At 44.2% G+C, this 25,782-nt stretch overlaps 2 protein-coding genes across 2 annotated transcripts; one reads left to right on the top strand and one right to left on the bottom strand.

Moving 5' to 3' along the window:
• Positions 1 to 325: 325 nt before the first annotated feature.
• TRIM10 (tripartite motif containing 10) lies at positions 326 to 11,647 on the bottom strand. Its single transcript, XM_006896229.1, has 7 exons — positions 11,213 to 11,647; positions 8,895 to 8,990; positions 8,029 to 8,259; positions 7,278 to 7,300; positions 6,770 to 6,885; positions 2,857 to 2,889; positions 326 to 843 (listed from the first exon to the last, which is right to left on the bottom strand). The coding sequence occupies exons 1-7, from the start codon at positions 11,645 to 11,647 to the stop codon at positions 326 to 328; spliced, it is 1,452 nt and encodes a 483-aa protein (XP_006896291.1).
• Positions 11,648 to 14,797: 3,150 nt separating this feature from the next.
• TRIM15 (tripartite motif containing 15) lies at positions 14,798 to 25,350 on the top strand. The gene is made up of 7 exons (XM_006896283.1): positions 14,798 to 15,178; positions 18,679 to 18,774; positions 19,910 to 20,140; positions 22,169 to 22,191; positions 23,775 to 23,890; positions 24,439 to 24,471; positions 24,740 to 25,350. Exons 1-7 carry the CDS (start codon positions 14,798 to 14,800, stop codon positions 25,348 to 25,350), a joined length of 1,491 nt encoding a protein of 496 aa, XP_006896345.1.
• Positions 25,351 to 25,782: the final 432 nt, after the last annotated feature.

The following is a 25,782-nucleotide window of genomic DNA, read 5'->3' as shown; positions in this document are numbered from 1 at the left end:
AATATTGGGAAGACACCAAGATAAAAAGAGATGAGTTTCCTTGCTCAAGAACACAGTTAATCGATGACAAGGCTTGATTTTGAACCTGGGTGCTTTGACTTAGTATAAAGGACTCCACACAGTTACTTCTGTGTCAGTGGTGAGAAGGGCAGGTGGTGGCCAAGTCCCCACATTGGGTTGAACATAATCTCATCTTTTCCCTTGTCAAAATCCTATCTCCCATTTTATCATTTAAGGCAGTGATTTCTATTCCACGTCCAAACTAAGGTCAAGCGCACACAAAGCTGTTTAAACCTTATACCTTGAGAACGGAAACATTACTCCCTCAGGAGCTCAGGGAGAAATTGGACCCTCTGCCCCACAGTCCAAAGAAGGGAAAGATCGTCCCAGTGAAGGAGGCTGTGAAGGTGTAGATGGGCTCATGGGTGGCAGCATTGACAAAGGTCACCCAACCCACCTCATAGTCCAGAGACACCCGTACTTTCTGGGGCTGCTCTTCTAGGGCCAGCTGTGTGGGGAAGGAGCCCAGGGCTGACACAAAGCCCCACGCCAGCCTCACCGCCCACACCCCCTCCTCAGGCCGCAGCCGCAGTTTCCCCTTTCGTTGCATGCCCTCATTCACTACACCCATGGTGCAGCTGCCCCCATGCGCTAAGTCTACACTCACCACCCATGTGTGTCTCCCCCCAGTGAAGCCTTCGTGGGCCAGGACGCAGGTGGCCCAGTCAAAACGCTGAGGATTGTCCGGCGAGTTCTGCCATTTGTAGGAGAACCGAGCCCGCTGGTGGTCTTCAGACAAGAGGAGTTTGGGGTGGGAGGTCTGGGGATCTAGAGAAATGTGAGCTATGGAGAAAACCAAAAGGACACAGGTGTCAGCAGACATGTTACTACAGTTAAAGAAGACCCTGAAACCTCACTGGCACCCACCTGCTAATATTAACCCAGCTGCTGGTGTTACATGTTTCTGACAATGTGAGCAGTGCCTATGCAGACCAACAGCCTCGCCCTCACTGGGCAACACTTTGAAAGGGGGGTGGGTAGATCTCAGGCCCTCCCATGTCTACTAAATCAGTCTTCATTTGAGAAAAATCCTCAAAACAACTATGAGATATCATCTCACCCCAGTCAGAATAGCAAAATTTAACAGAACAGCAAGCAACAAATGCTGGAAAGGTTGTGGAGAAACTGGAACCCTGATTCACTGTTGGTGGGAGTGTAAAATGGTGCAACCACCGTGGAAAGCGGTGTGGCGCTTTCTCAAAAAGTTGCAAATAGAGATACCAATTGACCCAGCAATTCCACTACTGGGAATATACCCTGAAGAGACCATAACTGACATCCAAGCTGATATATACACACCCATGTTTATTGCAGCTTTGTTCACAATAGCAAGGAGTTGGAAACAACCTAAGTGCCCATCAACAAACGAATGGATAGAGAAGCTCTGGTATATTCACACAATGGAATACACACTGCATTGAAAAACAAGGAACTCATGCAATATTATTCAAAATGGTTGACATGAAATTATGCTGAGTGAAATATCCCAGTCACAGAAGGACAAATATTGCATGGTGCCACTGTTGTAAAAGACGACTGACCTTGGGGTTGGGAAAGTCTGAGTAAGATGGGTTCAATAATGTATACTGCATTGAAACAGACAAGGGAGAAAACTGTTTAAAAGAGATATGTGATTAGGTATTTCTGTCATGACAGGAGTCTAGAACAATGGCTACATGGTGGAGTGGACTGGGGGAGGGTTTGTAAAACAATGAAAGAATTTTTCTTTTACTTTTCCAAGAGGGTAGTGTTATGGGGGAGGGGGAGGCTTGGGAGGGGGAAAATGTGCAACAATGAATGAATGGAAATCCAAAGCCTCTGTAAATTTTTACTGAAATTAATAATAAATTTAAATTTAAAAGAAAAAGAAAAATCCTCAGGAGGCACCTTAGAAGACAAGAGGAGCTCAGCTACCCAGGCTCTCACTTCGTTCTGTGCAGTCTTCTAGCAAGAAGTTCTGCTCACTTTAACCTAATTAGCTTCCAGAGCCTATTCTAGTTCCCCCTTTCCTGCTGACAACACCACGTGTTCTTTCCCTCAGAAGCGGCAGACATTCTTCCCTCAGTTGCAACTCCCTAACTCCATACTTCTTTGTTCTCATCAGGCTCTATGGCTTACCCACCGGGTCTTCATTCCACATCAAAATTCTAAAACCATCAGAGTCTGAGGACCACATTTTAACATCAAAATAATCTGCATACTATCCAGAAATTGAGAAAGATCCACACATTCAGATCTATTTGCTGATTGGAAGACAGAACTAAGAACGTGCTTATCAACTCGGATCAAAGTTTTCCTGATCCAGGAAGACTTCGCTGACAGGCTTTATTCCATTGTCACTTAATCTTGTTATCCTCTCAACACATACACATTCAGATTTAGATGTTAGCTTCAGGCCAAGTATTGGGGGGGGGGGGAGGTGCGTGTGCACACACACACCTTGCGTACACACCTTGCATTTCTTCATGGTTCTCCTGAGAGTTTTTCAAAACTACATAATTACATTCATTACATATTATATTGATTCAGCTCAGTGCTGTCGAGTCAGAACTGACACATAGCTGACTCTCCAGCAGGTTTTCTGAGGTTATAAATTGGACAGGAATAGACTGTCCATCTTTCTCCTGCAGAGCTGCTGGTGAATTTGAAACTCTAGAGAGGTACAATTTTGGGTTAGCAGAGTTCTCATAGCATATTAACCTCTCTCTCATACACACTAGACTATTACAGGCCCCATGGAGAATCCTACAAAATTGCCTCTTCCGTTTTATGCTCCTCATCCCCTCCTATCCTTACCTGGCTCATAGTCCAACTCGAAGCAGAGCTTTTCTGTCACAAAAACATAAAACAGAATGAGATTTCATTAGTCTCACAAAAATACAGAGCATTTAGTGATGAGGACACCCAGGTCAGGGGAAGGGAAGAGGCAAAGAGAAAAATGAAAGTTGGACCATACTTATCTGATGATTCAAATTTGCACGAGCACTAGAATCACTTGGGGCACCTGATAAAATACAAGAGTTTCTGATTTGCTGTGCCTGGTTGAGTGGGGCTGAGAATCTTCATGTCTAAGCAGTTCCCAGAAGAATGCTGAACATTTTGGAGTCTAATTTCAAGATCCACTGCACCAGCCTCTCTTGCTCACCTCAGCAACCTCGGTGTTCAATACCAGGACACAGTGGATGCCCCAGAATTCCTGCTTACTGAATGAATGTCACTGCTGTTAGGTTGTCATCAAATTGATTCCAACTCTGTGAGCTCTGGTGGTCTAGGGGCAAGAAGCTGCACTGCAATCCCAGAGGTGAGCTGTTCGAATCCACCAAACGCTCTGCTGGAGAAGGAGGGACAATCTCCTTCTGTTAGATCTGATTTGACAGTACACACAAAAATTAATTCCAACTCATAGTGATCTCATGGACAACAGAACAAAACCCTGCCCAATCTGTGCTACCCTCACAATGGTTCCCATGTTAGAGCCAATGTTATAGCCGCTGTGTCAAACCATCTCATTGAGAGGCTTCCTCTTTTTCACTGTGACTTTACTAAGCATGATGTCCTTCTCCAGAGAGTGGCCCCTTCTGACATGTCCAAAGTCCATGAGCCAAAGGCACTCTATCCTCACTTTTCAGGAGCATTCTGACTGTACCTCTTCCAAGACAGATTTGTTTGTTCTTCTGGCTGGCCTTAGTGTGTTCACAGGATTCCTCACCAACACAGTAACTCAGTTATCAATTCTTCGGGGTCTTCCTTAGTCATTGTCTAAGACTTCACACATACATGTTAGGCGACTATTCTGGTTCCCCCTTCCCTGCTGATGGACTGAATCCTTCTCATCATACCTCAGAAGTGGCAGACATTCTTCCTTTAGTTTAAACTCACTAATTCTTCACTTCTTTGTTCACAGAAGGCTCTCTGGTTTGCCCACCAGTTAATTCATTCTACTTCAGTAATTCTTGTGCTTCCAATCCAAGGGCAGGTAGTTTGAATCCACCAGCTGCTCCATGGGAGAAAGATGGCATTCTCCTCTTGTGTGATGTACAGTCTCTGAAAACCCACTGGAGGGTCAGCTGGGAGTCAGTTCCGCCTCGATGTCACCTAACAACAATTAGATGACCGGCAGGGATCAGGTGCACCTTAATCTTCCAAGTAGTATCTTTGTTTTTTAACACATTATAGAGGTATATGGCACTAAATTTGCCCAGTGTAATCCCTCATTTTATTTCTGACTGTTGCTTCCTTAAGTGTTGATTACAGATCCAAGTAAAATGGATGGACAAATGGGTTAATTTATTTTTCCTTCTTAGAAATAGTTTTGAACATCATTGAAGACCAGACGTTTTATTACAGTACATTTCCTTCACTGTTAAACCATAAATTCTTTTAGTTTTGTTATTTTAAGTTTTTATTTGTTTACATCATTGGTTTTAAAAAATTGCTTTGCATACAATTATTTGTTTACATTGTGTTTTCTTCATGTACATTGTTGGTGGGGGTATTTTCCCCCTTCTTCCATCCACCAACTCCATGATTCCATGATTTCCCTCATCCCTGCCCTCTCCCGTTCCTTCGGATATCCATTATACAGTATTTGTTCTTATGTACCTGAGTTAGTTCACTCAGCATAATGCTCTCTAACCTCTCCCATGTTGTATAGTATTTTTAAAAACTGTTGCTCCTGAGTGCTGCACAGTGTTCCACTGTGTGAATGCACTGCAATTTCTCAATCCTGTCATTTGCTGATGGACATTTGGGCTGTTTCCATGTTCTTGTTATTGTGAATAATGCTGCTATGGGCATCAGTGTACAAATCTCCATTTGTGTCTCAGTTCTATTTTCCTCAGGGTATATTCCTTGCAGTGGAATAGATTAGTCATACAGGACCTCTGTTCAGTTTTTTTAGGAAACGCCAAACTGCCTTCCAGGGTGATTGTACCATTTCACAATCCCACCAACAGTGTATGAGAGTTCTAATCTCTCCATATCCTCTCCAACATTTACTGCTTGCTGTCCTATTAAACTTTGCCACTGAAACTGGGGAGAGATGGTATCTCATTGCAGTTTTTATTTTAATCTCTCTTATTGCCAAAGATTTTGAACATTCTTCAAGTGTCTGTTGGCCATCAGAATGTCTTCCTCTGTGAAAGGTGTTTCCATATCTTTTCTCCATTTTGTAATTGGGTTATCAGTCTTCTTCTTGTGGAGGTCTTGTACTATTCTTTAAGTTTTCATTATGAGATCCTTGTCTGAAATGGCATTGCTAAATGATTTTTCTCAGTCAGTAGGTTTTCTTCACACCATATTTTTGCATATGACTTGCCATGCAAATAACATGCACATATATATAACACACATAACATGTATAGGAAACTAATGTGCAAGTTGTTTTGTTTTTATTATATACTGTTGAGTTGAAAGGGACTCAAAGCTGATCCTCCAGTGGGATTTCAGAGACAGTTAACTGTCTGGGAAAAGACTGCCTATCTTTTTCCCACAGAGCAGCTGGTGGATTCAGTTGTATGTGTTTGGGTTGGCAAGGCAACTCCTTATCACCAAGCCACCAGAGCTCCCTGATTTGCAAGAGGCTGTACAAAAGGTAAATAGCATGTGTGTTATTTACATACACTATAGTACTGGTGGGAAATGGACATATGAGGAAAGATCTCATAGGGTGTTTGTGAGTAAGTCATTTTGAAACTGAAAGTACCATTCATGATGTCAGTGCGGCAAGGGAAGGTACTGACACAGCACCACACCCTGACTCCCGTTTCAAATCTCCTTCCATGTGATTTAATGCCTCTGAAATCTTGCTGAAGGGTCAGCTATGGGTTGGTTCCAACTTGACAGTACACAACAACATCCTCCTCTCTTATACTACTTCATGTTCTGGGAAAGGGGGCACACAGTGTCTACCAGGCTATTCAACTCTGAAAGCCATACCAACAGAGGGAAAATGAGGGAAGAGAGAACTACCACACAATTAAGATAAATATTGTTTTCTAAAAAAAAGGTAAATATTGTTGTTGGCTATTGATGATCAGTGTTAATTATCATAAAAATATAAATCATATAAAGTTTACTGTGGATTTTTAAAATTAAGAGTGTCAGACTTTGTTAATAATTTTTTTAATTGCTTGATGCAATTGGTTAGATTTACTTGTTTAGTTATTTTTAACATCAGTAACTACTAAGAGAACAAACAGGTTCATTCTGGAGAAGGTGAAGCCAAGCTGCTCCTTGGAGGCAAGGATTCTGAAGCTTTGTCTGACATAATTTGGACATGTTGCAAGGCAAGATCAGTACTTGGAAAGGGACATCATGCTTGGCACGGTGAAGGGAAAGCACAGGAGAGGAAGACCCTCGATGAGATGGATTGACTCAATGACTGGGGATATGGAGGTAGGTGTGTCAGAGACAATAAGGTTGTCACAGGATAGAGTGGGGTTTAGGGCTGTTGAACATAGTCACTGTGAGTTGTAGGCAACTAACTCAATGGCACATAATAATAACAACAACAACAACATTTTTATAGAAATCTATACTCTCTCCCTTCACTGTTATATCATCTTGATTGGCAGATGTTATTTTTTAAAATCTTCAGATAAGGAAGAGGCACAGAGGAACAAGCCTTGCCAAAGCTCACACAGTATCATTCAACAGTGAAGCAAGGCTATTCCTAAACCTGGATTTTGTGTCCACCGGGTCCTCTTACCCAGAAACTTCTTCATTTCCTTCTGCAGCGGGAGGGCCTGCTGGGGAAAGTTTCGAATCCTCTGGCCCAGATCAGGGGACACAGCCTCTGGTTTCCTGAACTTTCTGTTTTCACATCTAGGGACACAGAAATGGGTCCATAAGCCACACACAGATCAGCAGGTAATAATTTTGTGGTTTTCATTAGTCTGGTGGTTCAAATTCCCTGGGACAAGGTGAATCTGGGGATCTTCACTGTTGATGCCTCCAGATTCACCTAGTTTCCAACTTCCGATTGGGAATGGATGTGCCAATTCCTGTAGAGAGATAAGCTTCCTCAAGGATAGACCCCCATTGTCCATTTTGGGATGTAAGTGTGTAGCTAGCTATACATCAGAATGCATACGGGCATATTAAAGCTTACATGTGAATTTATGTCCTTAACATGAAGATGCTATCTATTTGCATAATGATAACTAGGCGCGTGATGCACATGTGTGGGCAAAGAAGATAAAAACTGTATCACTTACCTTAGTAGAGTGCTTCTGATATCCTAGGGGAGGAAGAGAGCAGGTATTCAATGTCTACTACTCCCATTTGTCTTATAATTAGAAAAAAGATACCACTTTCCCAACCTTGGATAGAAACCACCACATGCATAGAATCATACATTTTAGAACATTCAAGGCTTCCCAGGGATCATAGTGCTCACTTCTTGATTGGACAAACGTAGAATCATAGAGTGACCTACACCCGTTAAAGGCAATAGTTAAGTCTCATGCCCAGGAATTGTGTTTTAGCCCAGACTACTTCCCCTGCATCATGGTTTTCTGATCCCTTGTTGGGGCCCTAGTAGCTACCTCTCTTCTTCAGTATGAAGGAGTGAAATTAAATTGGAAGATCTTCCTGACTAGCAGATGATAATATAAGGAGGTTATAAAGAATAGTTTGCACTGGAAATAACAGTTGACATTTGTTTGGATAGCACTAAGTACTTCTCAAAGTACTACTTTCACTTCCAGCTTCTCATACTATCCCTGTGGGGTAGTTAAGGAAAGCACTACTCCTACATGATGGGTGGTGGAATGGAGAGTCAGAGACCAGAGAGGAAAGTGACCAGAGAACTCCTGATGAAGTATGGACTAGAATTCACACCTCTGGTCCTGTGACTCATATTCCATTTGGAATACAGAGATGGCTAAGCCAAGACAAGGCATCTTAGAGATGCAATAATCCTAGCAGAGCCAGGGGAAGTACAGTGAGTATGGCTTTGGGTCTCACCGTCAGGAGTTCTCTTGCAGACCTCTCATTCTTCTCCTCCAACTCTGTAATCAGAGTACTGAACCGGCACATCTCCCCAGTGACCAGAAAATTAAACTCTTCCTGTTGGCTCAAGATGTCCGCATCCAGTCTCTCCAACTCAGCTAAGAGGGTGTTCTGTTGCACCTCCAGGAACTGGCTCAGATGTGCAAACTCAGAAAGTACCTTTTGTCTCTTGGAAGCCACCTGTGTCTGAAGAGGCAAAAAGAGACCCCAAGACGAAGTTATTTGTCTTCCTTCTCTTCTTACCCCTTCTTTTCCTCTTCCTTATATCATTCCCTTCTGCCTCTTGACCCAGATCTATATCCTCCAGGGTTCAATGATAAAATAAGAACCCTACTCCAATCTCAGACAGACTTAGAACTAATGTCTGGCTCGTAATGATAAAATAAGAACCTTACTCCGATACTCAGACAGACTTAGAACTAACGTCTGGCTTGTTTTTCCTGTTAGCTCATTTCTAGGAGACAGGGTGTCTAGCATTGCCTCAGCACTTTTCTAGAACTTCTAAGGGGGTGTAGGGAAGGGTGGTAGGGCCTACTTTTCGGAAATACATACTATATGCACAGGGCTACTTTATAGAGATTTCTTCATTTAATCCTTACAGAAATTCAGCAAGGCAGTGAGAACTTGTAATCTCCATTTTACATGAAGTGAGAGAGTTGCTTGATGTTATAGAACTAGTTAGTGTCAAAGTCAGGATTCAGACTGAAAATTGCTCAAAGCCCTATATGCTCTTTTGCCCAAGTTTTGGAGAGACAAAGAACCTGAAGAAGATACAGGTTCCAGGGAAGGGGTCCAGAGGAATGATGACCCAGATGGCCTACCAGGAGGACTTGCAGCCTTTGGTTTTCTCTTGACTGGATCCCTTGAATCTCATCTCTTTCTTTCTTTAGACACTCAAGACATTTCTGTATTTGTTCCTGGGGAGAAGAAACATAAAATAATTAAGATGCAAAAAAATATGATTTGTCACCTTATCCAACCTTCTACCTCCAGGAAGAAAATGACCCAAGGAAAAGAGTTACTCCCTTAGTGGACAATGTCTGGGCCTTACTCATCCTTGATCGTATAGTCCAGAGTCTTGTTCCTCTTTAAGAATTTTGACCAGGGCGCTTCCTCTTTATTGTGTGTCATCAGAGGCTATGACTCAGTTTTCCCACTCAAGGTTTTCTTTCTCCAGCTTAAACTCCCTATTTGGTAAGTGGTATGTGAGATCTGTTCTGAACTTGTGAATATATGATATGACTATCTTTGAAATTATTCCAAGGTTCTTGTGTGTTCCAAAGGAAACAGACCCAAATAACAGCCCCTTCCTCCCAATGTGAATGGAATAATTCCTTTATCTGTATGATTCTGAAAGGAAGAAACCTGGGTAATATAAATGAAAAAATTAATAAATTGCTTTAAGGAAAAAAATTACTGGTCTAGAGTTAAGGACATATAACACCAGGAACACACACATAAGAATGTGTGTGTGTGTGTGTGTGTGTGTGTGTGTGTGTGTGTGTATTGTTGTTATGTACCATCAAGTCGCCTGCGATTCATAGCGACCCTATGTACAACAGCCCTAAACCCTGCTCTATCCTGTGCCAATCTTATCGTCTCTAACACACCTACCCCCATTACCCAAGTCACTGAGTCAGTCCATCTCATCGAGGGTCTTCTTCTCTTGCACTGTCCCTCCACCCTCCCAAGCATGATGTCCCTCTCCAAGCACTGGTCCTGTCTACATCCTTTGGACATTTGTTCAAAGTAAGCCAGACAAAACGTCAAAATCCTGTTTGTTCTCCTAGCAGTCCATGGTATATTCAATACTCTTCTCCAGAACCAGAGCTCAAAGACATTATATATATATATACACACACACACACACACCCCACTGAGTTGGAACCGGCCCATTGCTGACCCTCTGGCAAGTTTATGTAATTTTATTAGTTATCAAAAGAATATATACAGTTTTAAAAATATATATATATTTTAGTGTAAGTGGGCATCTGAGTATGTGTGGATTAATTGTTGTTGTTATGTGCCGTCGAGATATTTGTGACTCATAGAAACCCTTTGAACAAAAGCCCTGAAGCCTGCTCTATCCTGTGCCTACCTAATTGCCTCTAACATACCTACCTTCATTACCCCAGTCATATATATATAGATAGATATCTCAGATATCAGTCTGGAGACTAAGGTGCATCTGATCCAGGCTATACTCTTTTGCAATTACTTGCTATGAATCAGAAAGTTGGACAATGACTTGGGATGATAGAAGGAGAGTTGAGGCCTTTGAGCTGTGGTGCTAGAGAAGAGTATTGAATATACCATGGACTGCCAGGAGAAAAAAACAAGTAAAACATGAACTCATTCATAAATATAAGCACTCTGTCACACTCAAATGCACGCATACACAGACCCCAGCACATATTATTCCAATGCAAACACTGACACACATATAAGCATTCTCATAAAACCCAGACATCCTCAGACACATTACATGGTATATCACACACACGCATGTTCATACGGTTGTCATTCATCCGTTCGTTCATTCAACAAGAATGTAACTGAACCAGTGACCATGTGTGGAGCCCAACTCTTAGCGCCCCCTTGTGTGTCAGAGTAGAACTGTGTTCCTTGTGCTGTGACTTCTAAAGGGTCATCTGGTCTGAGGAACTTCCGGGTGGGTTCTTTTAGCACCCCAGTGCTTAACCTACTGCATCACCCAGTACTTAATGAATTTCCACCATGTGTTGGCTCAAAGAACACACTCAAAAACACTATATTCTATGCCTGACCCTATTTGCATGAGTTGTTGTGTGCCATCGAGTTGGAATTGACCCATAGCTGACCCTCCAGGGATGAACCTCCAGCAGGTTTTCCGAGGCAGTTAATCTCAGAGGAGATTGTTCATCCTCCCTCTGCGGGAGCTTTGCAGCTGGTGGTTCCGAACTGCGTGCCTTTGGGAGTGCAGCGCAGCTTTTAACCTCTAGGCCACCAGAGCTCCCTTAATGCCTGGGAAAGCATGTAAATGAGAAAGAAACTGGCCAGGGCTGGTGCACAGCCCACAGATCGGCAGGGTACTCTCAGGCCCGCCCACTCCCGAGGCCCCTCCGCTCCGTTCCCTTCCGTTCCCGGGCCGCCTTCCTACCCGGTAGGGCCGGGCCGCGTCGTCCAGGAAGCGCACGGTGTGCGCGCGGTGCTCCTCGGCCTCGCGGCACACCACGCACAGCTGCGCCTCGTCGTCCTCGCAGAAGAAGTAGACCTTCTCCCAGTGCGCCCGGCAGGTGTCCTCCTCCACCTGGCTGGTGCTCGGTGACGCCGCCAGCTGCAGGCGCTCGATGTTGTCCACCACGCTGGCCAGCTGCCAGTTGGGCCGGAAGCCCCATGGGCGGAAGGGCTCCTTGCACAGCGGGCAGGTGGGCGTCCCCTCCAGGTCCAGGCCCCGGATCTCACAGTAGCGGGTGAGGCAGCTGTGGCAGAAGTTGTGGCCGCAGTCGATAGTGATCGGCTCCCTCAGGGTGCCTTGGCAGATGGGGCAGTTGACCTCATCGGCCAGGTTGGTCACAGAAGTGACTGCAGCCATCTTGGTGTTGCTGTGCGTGAATCGGGATTCAAACTAGATCCTCTTTGCTTGATAGAAGGGAAAGGGCTGGGAAAGCAGGTCACACACTCATACAACTACCCGCGCACAAGGCCAGACACAGGGACATCTCAACTATGCCCTAGGACCCACACAGTCACAAACACACACAGGCATGGCCACACACAAGCCCAGTCACAAGGACGAAGCGCTCACTTGCATCTCTGCCAACTGGAGTTGTTTGATCCGGCTCTCTGAAAAGAAGGGACATATCTCCAAAAGTGAGGAAAGGCTGCTTTTAAGAGCTGGCCTCAGTTATTCTCCAGAGCTGTGTCCATGGCCTGGATCTCACTGTTCCTTCTTGCTGGAGGCACAATAACAAGGAGGCAATGATCTCTCGACTGTACTTAGCTGAGCTTTTTTTGAGGGGCAGAAGGGGAGGAGGGCAGAGCAGTGGTGCCACCCAGCCTTCCCACAGTATAGCCAGCTGTCTCCAGGAAGATTGGTGTATCAGCCACTCCAGAGAGCTGCCATCAGTATGGGCACTTAGATAAAGTCGTCGTGTCTGGGCGTGCACGGCTAGACAACTTCAATGGTGATGCCCCAATTGCCTCTACATGAGGTAGAGGTGTACCTGCATGGAGGAGGCAGAAGAAACATAGCCATGATCAGTCAGCATATATTTATGATAGCTGTGTATCTCACACCTGCTATCAGCCACTTAATCACACGATCTAAATCACATGATCTCCTGCCTGCTCTGTGATGTAAATCCAGTCAGGAGCTCTAAAGAGCAGTAAAGCAGACAACTGAGGCTCAGAGAGGCTCTTTAACTTGCCCAAAGTTACGGAGCGGGAAGGTGGGTGAGATCAGTCTGTCTCCAGAGCAGTGATGTCCAATAGAAAGATAGTGTGTGCCATATATGTAATTTAAAATGTTCAAGTAGCCATATATTAAAAAGTAAAAACTGGTGAAATTATTTTTTTCTCTTTTTTATTGGTTTGCATGCAGAGTGGATTATATTTGGGGTTGGGGGTGGGGTTGGGGGATGTGCAGGGGGGATTGTGTACCAATGAGGGAGTTTTTCTTTTGCTTTTCAAGGAGAGGAGCAAAGGGGGGGGGGGGGGGGGGGGGGGGGGGGGCGGGGAGAAGGGTGCAACAATGAATGAATGGAATTCCAAAATCTCTGTAGATGTTCATTGAAATGAAAAATAAATAAATTCATTAATAAAAATAATAATTGTTTACATTTGTGTTTCATTCACTTACATTATGTTTTATATAATCTTTCACTTACACTATGCTTCTTACAATAAAGTCTGTATCTCTTGTATGCTTCTCTGACTTCCTTTCCTTTAGTGATGTGCCAATCACCGTTATTATTTATTTTAGTGATGTATTTTGTTTAGGCCAGCACACCTAAAATACTATCATTTCAACACATAATCTTTATAAAAATTATGAATGAGCTCTTTGACATTCATTTTCATTTGTGCTGTATTTTTTTAAATCCAGGGTGTATTTTACATATACCCACCCACTGCCATTGAATCAATTCTGAGTCTAGAATTGCTCCATAGTATTTCCAAGATTGTAAATCTTTATGGAAGCAAAGCACCTCCTCCTTCTCTTACAGAACAGCTGGTGGGTTTGAACTGCCAAACTTTTGACTAGCAGCTGAATTCTTTAACCACTATGCCATATAAAAAGGGCTCCTTCTATTTCCTTTGCATCTCAAGTTAAACTTTCCACCTTTCAATGCTCAGTAGCCACACATGATTGGTGGCTCACATTTTAAACACCATGGTCTCAGAGCCAAATAGGATGTTGTCCCAGTTGCCACCAAGTGGCCTGCAAACTCACAGCAATCTCATGTGTGATGGAGTAGACCTGAGCTCCATCGACTTTTCAATGCCTGATTTTTTGGATATGGGTGGCTAGAACTTTCTTCAGAGATGCTTATGGGTATTGAACCTCCAACCTTTTGCTTGGCAATCAAATGTGTTAACTGTTCTCACCTCTGTAATTAGAATGAAATGGGGTGCTGGGTTGACCCTTTAGTGAAGATCTGGAAGGAAGTTTGGTTTTCTCCATAAATGCAAAGTGGCAGCTAAGTGGATAAAGAACCATGGCTAGAAGTGGCAAGTGGACAAAAACCAGTTGCTTTGGCTTAAAGTGTAAATACAAGCCCAGGGCTTGAAGAAAAGAAACTTGGGTTGTTCCCAGATTGCTGCTTTGTAACCATGGGACCTTTGGAATGTCACTGTACCTTCCAGTTCAAATTTCTTTTTCTGTAAAATGAAACTAATGATACCTACTCCCAGGTGGCTGTCAGAATTGGATGTAATAGTATAGGAACACTAAGACCTAGATTAATGTGGTTGAATCTGTTTGTCTTTTGACTAATTGAGCCTTTTAAACTTTATCAATGCAATAAATCTTTGCATTATGGTTTCTTGTCTTAACATACATGCAATTGAAATAATATCAATGTCTGATGTGACCCGAATTCCAGTGGAGACCATGGCACCAGGTCGTGGGGAGAATTAGGAGTGAAGCAAATGAGAGAGGAGATGGAGACAAGGAATGGAGGGCAGAGGAGAGTATCTGATGAGCAATCTTGAGTTCCCCCAGAGTGTCCGGAAATCACACCCACTCCCTCTTGGACTTTGCTGCCATGGACACACCTCATTGCTATAAGTTTATGGTTCTCACTTGCTCAGTCTGATAGGAAGTGTCCCCTTCCCAGTCCTTCCCACCCTTCTCTGCTGAAGGGACAGGTTTCAGGAAGCTCGTCTCTCTGAGGCTTCACGTCATGCCCTGCTCCTCATCCCAGAAGACATAAGCAGCCATAACAGACCCTCAAGGAAAGCAAGCTCCCTTGCCTGCCACTGGGAAATGCTAGGTAATTCAAAAGAACCTGGAGTTTGGACCTACTCAGCTGATGGGTGGTGGCCAGGGAGGGGGGTAGTGGGGAGTAGGGAAAGAACAAGAGGTGGAGCCAGGCAACTTCCGGTCCTCATAGTCCTGTTTTTCTCTCTAGATCTCGTTTTCATTTCCCTTTGAGACTCACTTAAAAGTGATTGCATTTTAGGGAAACGTCATTCGCGTGGAAAGAGCCAGAGGCCTAAGGCATCTGGACAAGGCATTGTGATGCCCTCAACCTCCTCCCTGACGACAGTTCAAGAGGAGGCCACTTGTCCTGTCTGCCGGGGGCCCTTGGAGCATGCAGTGACTGCCACCTGTGGACACACCGTCTGCCTGCCCTGCCTGCCCCTACCCTCCCAGATGGGGGCCCACCAATCTAGCAGGGCCCTGTTATGCCCCTTCTGCCAGCCAAAGGACCATCCAGAGAACCTCATAATCCCCACGCCCCTGGGTCCTCTAGGAGAGACCTATTGCGAGGAGCATGGTGAGAAGATCTACTTCTTCTGTGAGAATGATGCGGAGTTCCTTTGTGTGTTCTGCAGGGAGGGCCCCTCTCACCAGGCCCACACCGTGGGCTTCCTTGACGAGGCCATTCAACCCTACAGGGTAAGAAGTGTGGTTTTACCTCAGGCCTACTTAGTGCAAGACTGTGTCTTATAAGGGGGTGTAGGGAACAGCTTGGGGATCTGGATGAAGGAACTGGAAGCCGTAGGACACGTTATTAGTAACTTCGACTGAGTCAGCCCTCAACTTAACCTGTCTTATTACCATCAAGTCAGGCCCGATTCTCACTCATTGCCACTGAGTCGTAACCAACTTGTATTTGGCCCTGCAGTGGGTTTTCAGAGGTTGTCTATCACATGGAAGTAGATTGCCCATCTTTCCTCGGAATTGGAATCATCAACCTCCTCAACTCATACTGACCCTGTATGTTGTAAAATGAACTATCCCATGGGGTTTTCTCAGCTATATTTTTTACAAAATGCAGATCACTAGAACTTTCTTCCTCAAAGCTGATAAATGTGTTCACACTTCGAGCTTTCAGGTCAGCAGCTGATTGCAAATGGCTTGCACCACCCAGACTCTTCCTGATGCCACAGGGACACTAGGAAAAACCCCCAAGACTGATGGGTAGAGATGGTTCCATTTGAACGTGTGGGAGTTCATGGTCTTAGAGCTTCCCTTCCAGCCCTCAGAGTTCCACAGTGATGGATCTAACCCCCACTTCTCTGTAAGTCCCATAGTGGCACTAAGAATTGTATACCCCCCAAAAAAAATAATTGCATCCCTAACTTGGGAAGGAGAGCCCAGTGCAGAGGAGTCTCTGTAGCATTTGAACAGGAGGCACTGGTCTTACAGATGGAGGATTTACCTGAACTGATGGGACTTAGAGGGAAGTGAAGGAAGGGGAAACGGTACCGGTAGCTTTTCTTTCAGAGAAAGAAAGATGGCAGTAGCCCAGCATTGAAAGAACTTCTCATCTGATTTCGAACATTATTCATTCCTCTCTGCCTCTTCAGATCTTTTTCTTGTCATCTGATCACTAGGTCTTGAAGTGGTTTCTTTAGAAACACCTCTTAATGTTGTTCACTTGAATCTTAATTTTGCCGTATTATCACAAACCAAAAACAAAACAATAGCAATACTAAAATCTCCTTGCCTTGTTGATTCCAACTGGTGCTGACCCTTGTGTTACAGAGTAGAATTTCTGTATAGGATTTTCTTGGTTGTGATCTTATGGAAATAGAACACCGAGCCTTTCTTCCATGTATCACTGGGTGAGCTTGAACCTACACACTGTTAGGCTGGTCTCCCTCACTCATTGCCACCTATGTAGGTTTCAACCTATAGCTGACCCTCCATCAGGTTTCTAAATCACATGGCAAGAGACAACCCAGTTTTCTCCCAAGGAGTAGTTGGTGGATTCGAACTGTGAGGGAAGCTAGGTTTTTGGGTTAGGAATGCAGTTCCTTATACTCTAAGCCATCAGAGCTTCCTTTTATGTTAGTTGTTGTGTACTGTCAAGTTGAAACCAATTCAAAGCTGACCCTTCAGCAGGTTTTCAGAGGCAGTAAATTGCACAGGAGGAGATTGTTCATCTTCTCCTGTGGAGCCGCTGGTAGATTAGAACCAAATGTGTTTGATATGGCAGCACAACTCCTTACCCACTAAGCCACCAGAGCTCTTTTAGGTCAGTAGTCCCGTTCAAACTAGCTACTGCCAAATCCAGCTTTGCTCTATCACTCACTCAGACTTTATATGATCTGTAATGTGTCCTTTGTTGCCATTCTCAGTCTTTCCACGTACCCTCCAATCTGTTTTGATGTAGATCTTCCTGAAATTCAATGCTAATAAGTCAAGTCATTCCCTTGGTCAAAATCTCCCCAGGATTCCTCTTGTTAGGTGTTGTTGAGTCAACTATGATTCATAGTGACCTTACTGAACAATACATCAAAACCTTACCCTATCTTGAACCAACCTCACAAGCTCCTCCATGCTTAAATTCAGTGTTGTCCATCATGTCAGTCCTTCACATTGAACGACTTCCTATCTTTTGCTGGCCCTCTACTTTCCCAAGCATTATGTCTTCTCCCAAGGACTAGCACCTCCCAGTGAGTGACATACCCAAAATATGTGAGACAAAGTTTCACCATCCTTGCCTTCAAGGAGCAATCTGGTTTGGTTATTCTTTTGGCCAATCCATGGGATATTTAACACTCTCTGCCAACACTACACTTCTCTCTTTCGAACAGCACCAATTCTTATTCATTGTCCAACTTTCACATGTATATGACTCACTCAGTCATTCCCACTGAGTGAGAACTGGCTCCTAGCTGACCACTAGAGGATCTGCAAAGATTGGCTCAGGAGGGGAGTGTCCCTCTTTCTCTCACAGAACAGCTAGTGGTCTCAAACCACCAGAAAGGTGATACCTTTGGGGGAAAAGCTGCCACCTTAAAAATACCATGACATAGATCAGATGCAACTTGGTCTTTAAACTGAACTTACTTCTTAGTAATTTCAAGGAGTCCTTGACAAAAGATTTGCCACCTTTTGATTTCTTGACTGCTGCGCTACTCTTAAGTGAATCCCAGTTGTTGTGAATCCCAATGAAATGAAATAATTGACAATGTCAACCTTTTCTCCATCAATCATGATGTTGCCTGTTGGTCCATAGATCTCTGGGGCCCTCCAAAACCTTAATGTCTCTACTGAGGTATTCAAGACCCTTTGAAATCAGGTTTCTGCTTTCCTTTAAAGTCTATGGGAATTTTGTATTTTAATCACGCTTAGCTGCCCTCCCCCCATGTAGCCAGTCTGAACTGTGCTTGCTGTTCCCTTGCTTAACTGTAGAGTCTTTCCTGCTCTGAATAATTTACAAATACTTCCTCCTTAAACACCCTTTCTTTCCTCGCTCATCCTACTCCAAGTTTATCTTCCCAGGCCCACTTTATGTGTTTTCTGCTTTCTAAAACCTCCCCCCAGCCCTCCAGGCAGAGTTACCACCTTGTCACAGGAAGCTTGGTGGCATGTTAGGAGAAACAGTTGCCTATTTACCAAAAAGGTTTAAATCCACCAGAGAAAGTCAGAGTCTGCTTTCTTAAAGATTAACAGCCTCGGAAGGCTGTGGTGTCCTGTAGGGTCACTATGAGTCAGAATCACAGCAGAGGGTTTTTTTCTTTCTCTTTCCCATAACTTGTTTGCATTCCTCTTTATGCATCTTAATAATTGATGATTAACTCCTTCCTTAGATAGGATAAGAACTGGCCCTGGTTTACTTTCAAATTTCTCAGCACTTAACAGTGTGCCTGGAACTTGGTACCAAGACTGAACTTGTTGCTGTCAATTCCAACTCAAGGCTCCCCACGTGTTAGAGCAGAACTGCCTCGCAGGAAAATCTTGGCTGTAATACTTATGGAAGCAGATCACTAGGATCAGCCCTTTCTTCTGCAGCATCACTGAGGGTCTGGAAACACCAATCATTCAGTTAGAAGCTAAGAGCAAAGCATTTGCACCACCCAGGAATCTTCTGGAACAAAATAAACGATCAATACGTATGAATGGTTATTAATTCAGCCATTTTTTTCCACCCATTCTCTCCATAGGAACGCCTCAAAAGCCGATTGGAAGCTCTAAACATGGAGAGAGAAGAGATCGAGAACACAAAGCGTCGAGAAGATCAGAAGCTCCAAGTCCTTCTGGTAAAAGTCACCGTAATCACCTACCTTCTCTGTGAGGAATTGTCTTCAAATCCTGGGGAAGTCAATTGCCTAGCTGCTGAGGTGGGAAGACCTGGGAAATTATTTTCATTTACGTCAGAGCTGGCAGTAGTTTTGACATCTTGTAATCAAAGATGGAACTTATCATCCGCTTTCCACAGAGCAGAAAACCAAGTTTCAGAGAAATGATGCTCAAGGCTACCCAGCAAAACCCAATTCACAAGGAAATGGCTAGAACCTGGGTCTCTAGACTCTTAGCTGATTGCTCTTCTCACCCCAGCACTTGCAAGTATTGCTTTCGGATGGGAAACTGAGATCCGGAATGTGTATGTTAATACATTGGTCCTAATACGGGACAGGAAACTGTCCCTGAAGAGGGTGGGATAATGATGTGGTGATTTATGGCCCTCTCGCCTCCTTCTTTGTTCATGCTGCAAAATTATCAGTAAGAAGCCCACAGTGAAGGAATTTTCCTCATAAGGGAGACAGAGTTTGTGGGCAGGAATATCTCCAGCATTCTTAAACTCCCATACCCTTCTGCTAAGCTATGTTGACCCTAGCCACAGCTTCCTATGCTGTCAGCTTCAGAGAAAATAACATTATTTTCTCCACTAACTCTAAGGAAGGTATGGGGAGGTGGCAGTATTGTCGATGTGGAAGGATTTTTGAAAGGTTCAAATGAGAGCATAAAATAGCATTATTATAATAATTTCTAGGTAAGACAACAGCATAGACGCTATTCAATTTGACGCTGATAAATTCATCATGTTGCGGTGTACTGTCAACTTTAAACCAACTCATAGCTGACCTTCCAGCAGGTTTTCAGAGACAGTAAATCACACAGATGGTTAAAACCTATCTTTCTTCCACGGAGCAGCTGGTGGATCCAAATCGCGTTCCTCTGGGCTGGCAATGCAACTCCTTACCATTAAGCCGTCAGAGCTCCCTAATTCATCATAAACTTCCTGCAAATCTACTTGATTGTTATTTGGGGGAATGAGTCTTGAGACTAGCTACTCAACACTTCTCTTAAACCATATTAAATATTTGATCATCCTCCTGGAATGTAGCTCTGTGAACCCTCACTAACTGTATCTATCTTTCTTAACTCTGGCAGACTCAAATTGAAACCCAGAAGCTCCAGGCGCAAGCTGCTTTTGTGAGGTTGAGGCAGGAGCTGGAGGAACAGCAGCGACTCCTGCTGGCGGGGCTAGAGGACTTGGAACAGCAGATCCGGGAGGAGCGAGATGAGTACATATTGAAGATCTCCGAGGAAATGGCCCGACTTGGAGCCCAAGTCAAAGAACTGGAGGGAAAGTGTCAGCAGCCAGCAAGTGAGCTCCTGAAAGTGAGAGAACCCACTTCCTACACCTTATGGGATAGAGGAGGAATTCCATAGAAAGGGGACACTATGTGCTGGGCTGAAAGATGCTGGAGAGAGGAGAAAGGCAAATAGAGATAACCTCTAACAGGAGTGTCTGGTGCTCATGGGGTTTCCTGGCTCAGACAGATTACAAAGATACAGACCCAGAGAGGCTGGATGACTCGCCTACATTTTATTCCGTGGTCATGTCACAAGCTGTGGTATCAGCCAGTCTTGGGTTTGTGACTTAGACATGGGAACAATAACACTTCCCTCACAGAGTTGTTACAAAAGTTATAACAACAAATTAATCTAAGATGCATTTCGTGGTCCTTGGCACACAGCAAGAACTCAATAAAATATTGGAATAATCATGATATTACCTAGGTTTACAGCAGGTCTGGGTGGTAACTCAAGGCCTGGGCCCTGCTCTCTCTGTTAATTGTTGGAGATCAAACACACCAGGATAAGGCTGAGACAGAAAAATCATTGAATATATCCCCAGTTAGTAAGGAAATATGATGCAAAAGAAAAAGCTAATGAGTAGATGATTAAAAGGTAGGTCTCTTTGGAGGAGAGGAAGTTTGAGCCAATGTTTTTAAGGAGGAAAAGCCGTCTACTGTCACTGAGTCAATTCTCATAGACCCTTCAGGACAGAGAAGAACAGGGTGGAGGGTTCACCTCCAAGGCTGGAAATAGACTTCTCTTTCTTGCACAGAGTGGTGTGGGCTTGAACCACCAACCTTTTGGTTGGCAGATAAATTACTTAACTGCTGTACCATCAGAGATCCTTTTATTTAATTGAGATTTTAATGAAAGTTTATAAAGAACTTGCATTTCCATTCATTCATTGTTACACATTTTCCTCCCTGATCCCCTACCCACCCAGTTTGCTTTTTTCTTCGGGGAAAAAATAGAAGTTCTTTCATCATTATACAGTTTCCTACCCCTCCCCTCCAGACCACTTTATTATGCAGCTCTTTTTCTGGACTTTTGTCATACCAATAATACCTAATCATATATTCCTTTTATACAGTTTTCTCCCTCATCTGTTTTAATGCCGTGTACATTATTTATCTCCTCTTTTCTTAGTTTCCCTCCAACCCTCATGTCAGTCCTATAACAGTGGCATTATGCAATATTTGTCTTCTTGTGGCTGAGATAATTCCACTCAGCATAATGTCCTCCATGGTCACCCATTTTGTATAATATTTCATGAGTTCTTTGTTGTTAAGTGCTGCATAATGTTCCATTGTGTGAATATAATACAACTTCTCTATCCATTCTTTTGTTGATGGGCACTTAGGTTGTTTCCAACTCTTTGCTATTGTGAACAAAGGAGCAATAAACATGGGTGTGCATATCTGCTTGGGTGGCAGTTCTGGTTTCTTTAGGGTATATTCCCAGTAGTGGAATTGCTGGGTCAAATGGAATTTCTATTTGCAACTTAAGAAAATGCAATACAGCCTTCCATAGTGGTTGCACCATTTTATACTCCCACCAATAGTGAATAAGGTTTCCAGTTTCTCCACAACCTCTCCAGCATTTGTTGCTTGCTGCTCTGTTAAATTTTACTGTTCTTCCTGTGGTGAGATGATATCCCATCTCATAGTTGTTTTGATTTTCATCTCTCTTAGAGCTAGGGATTTTGAACATTTCTTCATATGTTTGTTTGCTATCTGAATGTCTTCTTTGGTGAACTGTCTGTTCATATCCTGTGCCCATTTTGCAACAGTGATCCTTTTAAGGAAAGGAAACCAAAGCTAAGCAGACCCACTGGCATCAAGTGGATTTTGATTCATGGTGACCATCATATACTTTTTGGAGGAGACTGTCAATCTATTTGTCTCCCACAGAGTGACTGGTGGATTCGAACTGCAAAGTTTTGGTTTAGAGGCCCAACATGTAACCTGTCATGCCATCAAGGTTCCTTTGAGGAAGGGAGGATGTGCAGAAACCCCAAGGGGAAGGGTATGTGAAAACTAAGTATATGTTCTTTTCTTTCTTTTGTAGGATGTCCGAGTCAACCAGAGCAGGTAGGTCCCACTCCCCAGTCCTGCCTCTTTTATGCATATTGAGACTGAAGGGACAAACTCATGGCCTCTGCTCAGGGATGCTGCACAGAAAAGCCAAGCACTCTGCCTCATTCACAAAACATACACAAAAAGGTGCAAACTCACTAAAGGCTGGTGTTCTCCATGTTCAGTTTTGAGCCAACATTTTGGTATTTGAACCTATTTCCACTACCTCCTTGAATGAAGTTGTAAATAGTAATTGTGTCTTTGGACTGACCAGGAAACATAGACTTAATCTATGACATTATTGGTACTAATATCAAAGTCTAACACATTTGACATGCAATTCTAAAAAAAATCTTTTCTATAGACTGTGATAAACATGGAAAACTTGGGAAAATCAGAAACGTTTTTCCTCTTTCTTTCCAATTTTCCTTTCAGGAGCTGGGATACATTGGAAATATGTGCTGCTTCCTTTTCCTCCCGGTGATAAGCATTAGCAGTCAAACATGAGATGTGAACAGACATAATGACTAGTAATACTTGTCAGGTGGTGTCTGTGTATTCCTGAGGAGAGGAGGCCAAATCCATATTTCTGTGAATCAGGACGGGAACTCTGGTGATCTAGTAGTAAGGACATGCACTCGCCCAGAGTCACTTGGTTACTATCTCCCTAATGCTCCTTTGGAGAAAGATGAGCAATCACTTCCTGTACAATTTATAGCCTCTGAAAACCTGCTAGAGGGTCAGCTATAACTGAGTTTTGACTCAATAGCACAATACAACAATAACATGAAACAGGAATATCTCTGAACATGCATTTCAAAATATGTTAGAGATTTTGATTTGGAAAGACCGTACAAAACTTCTAGTTTGATAAAGAAATGGAGCCCTAGAGGGTGAAGTATTTGCTCAAAGTCATAGGCCCAGTGGCTTATGAAAAGATAGGACTTAAATCTTGGGTTTTTTCATTGCACCTTATCTTCTTTCTTTCCATCTCTACCTCTTCCTCTTTTACACAATAGAGCTCATATTAGAAATAATCAAGGGCTGTTTGTCAAATGGTGCCATACTTCCCTCTAGAGCCTTTTTTAGGCTCCCAGACAGTCTCTTGGGAGGACTTAGATTTAATTCCTGACAAGTAGTTCCCTTTACTTCCTCTTAGGTCTACCGATGTGCCTTTTGCGTTAGTAACTTTATTTCCAACTCACTCCCTGCTGTTGAGTTGGAACTGACTCATAGCTGATGCTCCAGTGGATTGGGAAGGCTGTAAATCACATGGGTAGGAGACTGCCTGCAGAACTGCTGGGGGATTGCAACTGGTATCACTTTTGGGTTAGCGGTGCAACTCCCTACAAACTACGCCACCAGAGAACCCAAAAGAGCACCCCAAAGTGCTGCTGATTCAGTTGGTAGAGGGTGAAACTTATTCTCAGGGTTGTGGAGGTGTATAGTTCCAACAAAGTTAACAAGATGATACCCAATACAGTCATTCACACTGTCCACAATGCCATTCTTTAGTCTAGCCTTACCCTTACTTGGTCTATAACACCCAAAGCTTATTTTTGGAATTTGGACCTAACAGATTACCAACTTGTCTTCAGGTGTGAGACGAAGACTTTTGTGAATCCAGAGGCCATTTCTCCTGACCTTGTCAACCAGATTCGCTATCTCTACAAGAAAATCCCCCCTCTCCTAGACATGATGAGAAAGTTTGCAGGTAAGGGGGCAGGAGCCACAGCTTACCTCATCCTCATTAGTTTCCTTTATGCTTTCTGCCCACCTTCACATGTCCTGTCTTCAAAACCCAGCTCAAGTTGTGTCCCTTAGGTAAGCCTTCTCATAGTGATCCCACACTACTCAGGGGAACATTCTCTATAGCATCTCCTCCAGTTCTCCTAGAGCAGTGCTCTGTGTCCCAACACTGGACTCTCCAGGAAGATGAGGACCTTTTTCCTCCCACTAGGCCATTGAGTCAGAACCCATTCATAGTGCTGACCCTCTAGTGGGTACCAAGAGGCAGTAAATTACATGGGAAGAGATGGCCATCTTTCGTCTGAGGAGCAGCTGATGGATTCAAAATGTGTGCCTTTAGATTGGTATCTCAACTCTTTATCACTAATCCACTAGGGCTCTCTCTAGTGTCAGGGCCATAGCATATGCCTTCTATCCTGGTCCTCACTCTGCACCTAGGATGCAATGGGGTTGGAGTGGGAGGAGTGGTACTTATAAAAAACAAATTACAGACTTTCTTTCTGTTTCTCTCAGAAAACGTGGTGCTTCACCTGGAAACAGATTCAGGTAAACATTTGGGGGTGGAGAGATGATGGTGGTTGGAAGCTATTAATTCATTCAACTCATGGCAGCAGACAGAACAGTTAGACACAAGAGCTCCAGAACCTCATTATGTGGGTTCCATATTCTAGCTTTTGCTAGACAGATAACACTGGACAAGTTATGCAAGGTTTAGGGCTGTTGTACATAAGGTCGCTTTGAGTCGCAGGCAACTCGATGGCACATACCAACAACTGTAACCACACTGTTGATGCCCGCTCTCTCCTCCCTCTAGGGGGCGTCACCCTGGACCCGCACACCGCCAACTGGAGCCTGGTCCTTTCCGAGAACCGGAAGTCAGCGAGGCACACCCGGAAAAGGCAGAACCTCCCGGACAGCCCGCTGCGCTTCGAGGGGCTCCCGGCGGTGCTGGGTTCCCCCGGCTTCTCCTGTGGCCGCCACCGCTGGCAGGTGGAGGTGCAGCTGGGAGAGGGCGGCAGCTGCGCGGTGGGGGTCGCCCAGGAGGCGGTGAGGAGGAAGGCAGGCCCGGGGCTGAGCGCTGACGAGGGCATCTGGGCCGTGATCTTCTCGCGCGAGAGGTGCTGGACCACCACCGCCCCCGGCACCGACCTGCGGCTGGACGAGACCCCGCGCCGCGTGGGCGTCGCCCTAGACTGCGAGGCGGGCCGGGTGACCGTCCTCAAAGCTGAGACGCAGGTGCCGATCTTCACCTTCACTGCCTCTTTCTCGGGTAGAATGTGTCCTTTCTTTGCCGTCTGGAAAAAGGGCTCTAGCTTTACTTTGAAAGGATCCGATTGGTGGCGCAGAGGGGAAAGCAGTACCCAGGGATCCTGCTCATCACCTAGTCAGCTGCCTGACCTTGCGCGACTCATTGTCCCCAAGTGAGAAGTGACAACTACTCATCTTGGAGTCACTCGCAGCTTTGTGGTTTCTTTTATTTCATTCCTTGGAAATCTCTGACATCTGACCTCTGGATGGAGAGCCAGAGTCAGGCAAGACTGTGCCAGGACACAGGCAAAGCAGGAGCCAGCGAGTTGTTGGAGGACGGCGGTGTATATATTATTTTAAATCTTCAGAATAATCATGAGAAAATCAGAGTTTTGTTGAGCTTGTACGAATCTTACTTGACTATTTCAACATGCCTGTGGGAAATGTAGGCATGATGACTGAGGGCCTTCAAATGCAGCTCCAAATGGATGTGGGCCTCTGTACTGATCCCCTTCAAGTCATTTCTCTAGATCTGTAGAGAATATCCTAATAAACTGTGTGACACATAAAAGTTGTGCATTTTACACGACTAATCGGTGTTGATGGGCT

Source organism: Elephantulus edwardii, unplaced genomic scaffold (genome assembly GCF_000299155.1).
Source record: "Elephantulus edwardii isolate Elephantulus edwardi_28Jun2011 unplaced genomic scaffold, EleEdw1.0 scaffold00184, whole genome shotgun sequence".
Taxonomy (NCBI): Eukaryota; Metazoa; Chordata; class Mammalia; order Macroscelidea; family Macroscelididae; genus Elephantulus; species Elephantulus edwardii.
Note: the sequence above shows the minus strand (reverse complement) of the source record. Positions and strands in the feature narration are given on the sequence as shown.